The sequence below is a fragment of the Cyprinodon variegatus genome, unplaced genomic scaffold, assembly GCF_000732505.1.
Source record: "Cyprinodon variegatus isolate N-32 unplaced genomic scaffold, C_variegatus-1.0 Scaffold1697, whole genome shotgun sequence".
Lineage (NCBI taxonomy): Eukaryota > Metazoa > Chordata > Actinopteri > Cyprinodontiformes > Cyprinodontidae > Cyprinodon > Cyprinodon variegatus.
The window spans coordinates 17,661-20,882 of record NW_015152150.1 but is presented as its reverse complement, the minus strand read 5'-3'; the positions used below and the strand labels follow the sequence as shown (position 1 = coordinate 20,882).

General features: G+C 33.2%; 1 protein-coding gene across 1 annotated transcript in view; it reads left to right on the top strand.

Moving 5' to 3' along the window:
• Positions 1-2,239: 2,239 nt before the first annotated feature.
• The window catches only part of LOC107104336 (H-2 class I histocompatibility antigen, Q9 alpha chain-like), a 16,416-nt gene continuing 15,433 nt past the window's right edge, over positions 2,240-3,222 (top strand). The window contains exon 1 of the mRNA XM_015404322.1: positions 2,240-2,249. Within this exon, the coding sequence (XP_015259808.1) occupies positions 2,240-2,249 (10 nt within the window). The remainder of the gene's footprint in view (positions 2,250-3,222) is intronic.

Sequence of the window (3,222 nt, the reverse complement as noted above, 5' to 3'; positions counted from 1 at the left end):
CATGTCATTTGGAAATCAAGGTGCCAGAGTCTGGAGGAAGACTGGGGAGAAGGAAATGCCAAAATGCCAGAAGTGCATAGTCAAGTAGCCACAGTCAGTGATGGTCTGGGGTGCCATGTAAGCTGCTGGTGTTGGTCCACTGCGTTTTATCAAGGGTGGGGTCAACGCAGCTAGCTATCAGGATATTTTGGAGCACTTCATGCTTCCATATGCTGAAAAGCTGTATGGAGATAAAGATTTCATTTTTCAGCACGACCTGGAACCTCCTCACAGTGCCAAAACCACTGGTAAAATGGTTTACTGACCCATGGTATCACTGTGAACAATTGGCCTGCCAAATCTCCTGACCTGAACCCCATAGAGAATCTGCAGTGGCGGCTAGCTGAGTTTTCTCCAGGGGGCTATAAATTCAAAATAGACATATACCTAAAACCAGTGAAAAGTATACTAAGTTATCAGACCAGTATATACAGTATGAATGCCAGCAACAAAAAACATTATAAAAACAATTTATAAAAAACAAAAAATAATTTCATGTACAGGTTTACTTTAATTACTTTAATAATGGAGAAGCTATTTTTTAGCTTTATAATTTTTAATATATAAAACAATTTATTCTCTGAGAATGTGTTAATTTAAGAGCAATTGTGCAAATTATTAAACACCTAGAAAAAGTACACTATATTATGTTATTTTCCATGTGAATCCTAGATTGTTCATTCTTCTTTGCCTTTTCTAAAAAGTCAAAACGATTTCACCTACAGCTTTACTTGCTTTCTGAGCTTCAGCACACCTGCTTCAGATGATTGCAATTCAGCAAAGCCTGATAATCTGCTATCAATTGATAACAGGTGTGTGGAAGCTGGGAAACATCTAAAACATGCAGGGCAGGGTGCCTTGAGGACCAGGGATGAAAAACACTGCCTTAGATTTCAGTTATAGACCTATTTTAAGGCTAACATATTGACCAAAAATAAATGTAAGAATTATTTTCTAAATTAAGAGCTGTATTATGATCAAGAGGGGTTATTTTAAATGTGCTCTGAGTTTTATAGTTCTACAATACTCTTTGGTTTATTGCTAGTTTAATATTTTTTTCCATTGATAGAATAAATGTTAGTGTAGGCATTATCTATTTAATGATACAGCTTAATCAAAGTGAAATTCCTTTATCAGGATCTCTTTGATTTATTGAGAAAATAGTTTTTTTCAATAAATAAACTTCATTGAGTATTTTGGTATATAGGCTTTGGGAAATTCCTCAAAATGTTGCAGGAACAGCAATTTAAGATAACTTGAGATGGCATACACATAAGAGGATTCTGATGACAGTACAAAAATGTCTTGTGACACTGTTACATTTTTTCTTGTGTATTTTCTTCCAGTGTTGCAATTTGCAGACGTTCACTGTATGGCAGAACGTTTTGACATTTCTTAAAAGTGCTGTCCTGTTTTTTGTTTAATTTGTTGATCTGTAAAATAAGATTATTCCTGATCAAAAATACATTCCTACTAGTCAGAACTTTAAATATATATATCCTACATAAAAAAATTAAATTTCAGGATGCAAAAAATATGATTGTACTAGCAAGAATAAACTTTGAGAAACTTAAAACTCTTTTTAAATTTAAAGTGGCTGTATTGACATTTTTAAGTAGTAGAACTGTCATTACAGATATCAGCTATATGACTAGTTAAATTGGACTTTCAGATATCTACATTTTAATATTGTCAAAATAAAATGCGGTTTTAGATACTTACAATAATATTTAGACTAATTTTCAAAAGAATAACGGGACTCCATTTTAACATATAATAGGCAGGCTGACTAGTCACATTTCTATTATACATAGTACTAAAGCACTCGACCTAGTCACAGTTACAATATTCCTTGTCAGAATTGCATTTTAGATATAACTAATTACATTTCTACCAGTACAATTAAATTTTAAGTACTCTGGAATCAAATTTGTACTAGTAAGAACTACATTTCAGATATCTACAAATCTTTACTTATTTTAAGTGGCGTTTTTAACATATATTTGATTTACCGGATATGTATTTCAGATATCTTTAATAATATTCCTCCTATCTAAAATAAACATTTCAGATATTTGAAATGTAATTCGTACAAGTATAAATGATCTAACTGTCCTCCAATGATGTGTATTGTACAGTTATTTTCAGATATCTGAAATTACATTACTCCTATCTGAAATAAATGGATCTAAAAGCAGTAATGGCGCTTGGTGAAAATCTAATGCCAGAATCGAAAGTAAAGAAAATGAGTTTATCCACAGCCACAGGATTTGAGACAGACAGCATCTTGCCCGAGAAGCTTCCTCAGAAAGTCTGTCAAAAGCAGAAGTTGTGACTATGCCTCCATTTTATTAAGTCCAGAGAGACAAATATTACGTTGGTGTTAGGAAGCTGGAATAACAACTTCCTGGATGAGGTGCTCCAAAATGGCCAAATCATACGTATCCATACATTGCATCAATAGTGACGTCATTTGTCCTAGTAAGAATTACATTTCAGATATCTGAAATGTTTATTTTAGATCGGAGGAATGTTATTTTAGATATCGGAAATGTTCATTTTGACTACGAAGAAATGTATTTGACACATCTGGAATATATATTCAGTCAAGCTAATAAATGTCAAAATGGCCTGCCATAAAAATGGCAATCATGGATATCCAAAACTACATAAATTGTTCCTAAAACTAGTAAAACTAGGAACAATTTCAAATTAAAATGTATTTCTCACTCACCTGCCCAAGCATGTTGTATTTCGAGCAGAATATAAATGGTTAATATCCACACTTCAGACATGTCTTGCTCTCACATTTTGTTTTTCAGTCTAAATTCTAGTTTACCACCCAGCTGAAAAGGGAAGTAGAGGAGTTTCTGACCAACGTTGTTCTGAGCCAATGAAAAAAACTTGACAGCGATGTGACGTCCCTCGCTACTAGGCTATTTAAACGGTTCAATTTCAACAGGTTGCTGTTGAAATTGAAAGTGAACTGTCCCGTTAAGTTATGTTATCACAAAAAAGTGTTGGATAAAAGTTTTTTCCATTTTTTTTTTTACTTTTGTTAAGGTTTATTTATTAATATATTATTTAGTTGTCAGACAGACAGACAGACAGACAGACAGACAGACAGACAGACAGACAGACAGACAGACAGATAGATAGATAGATAGATAGATAGATAGATAG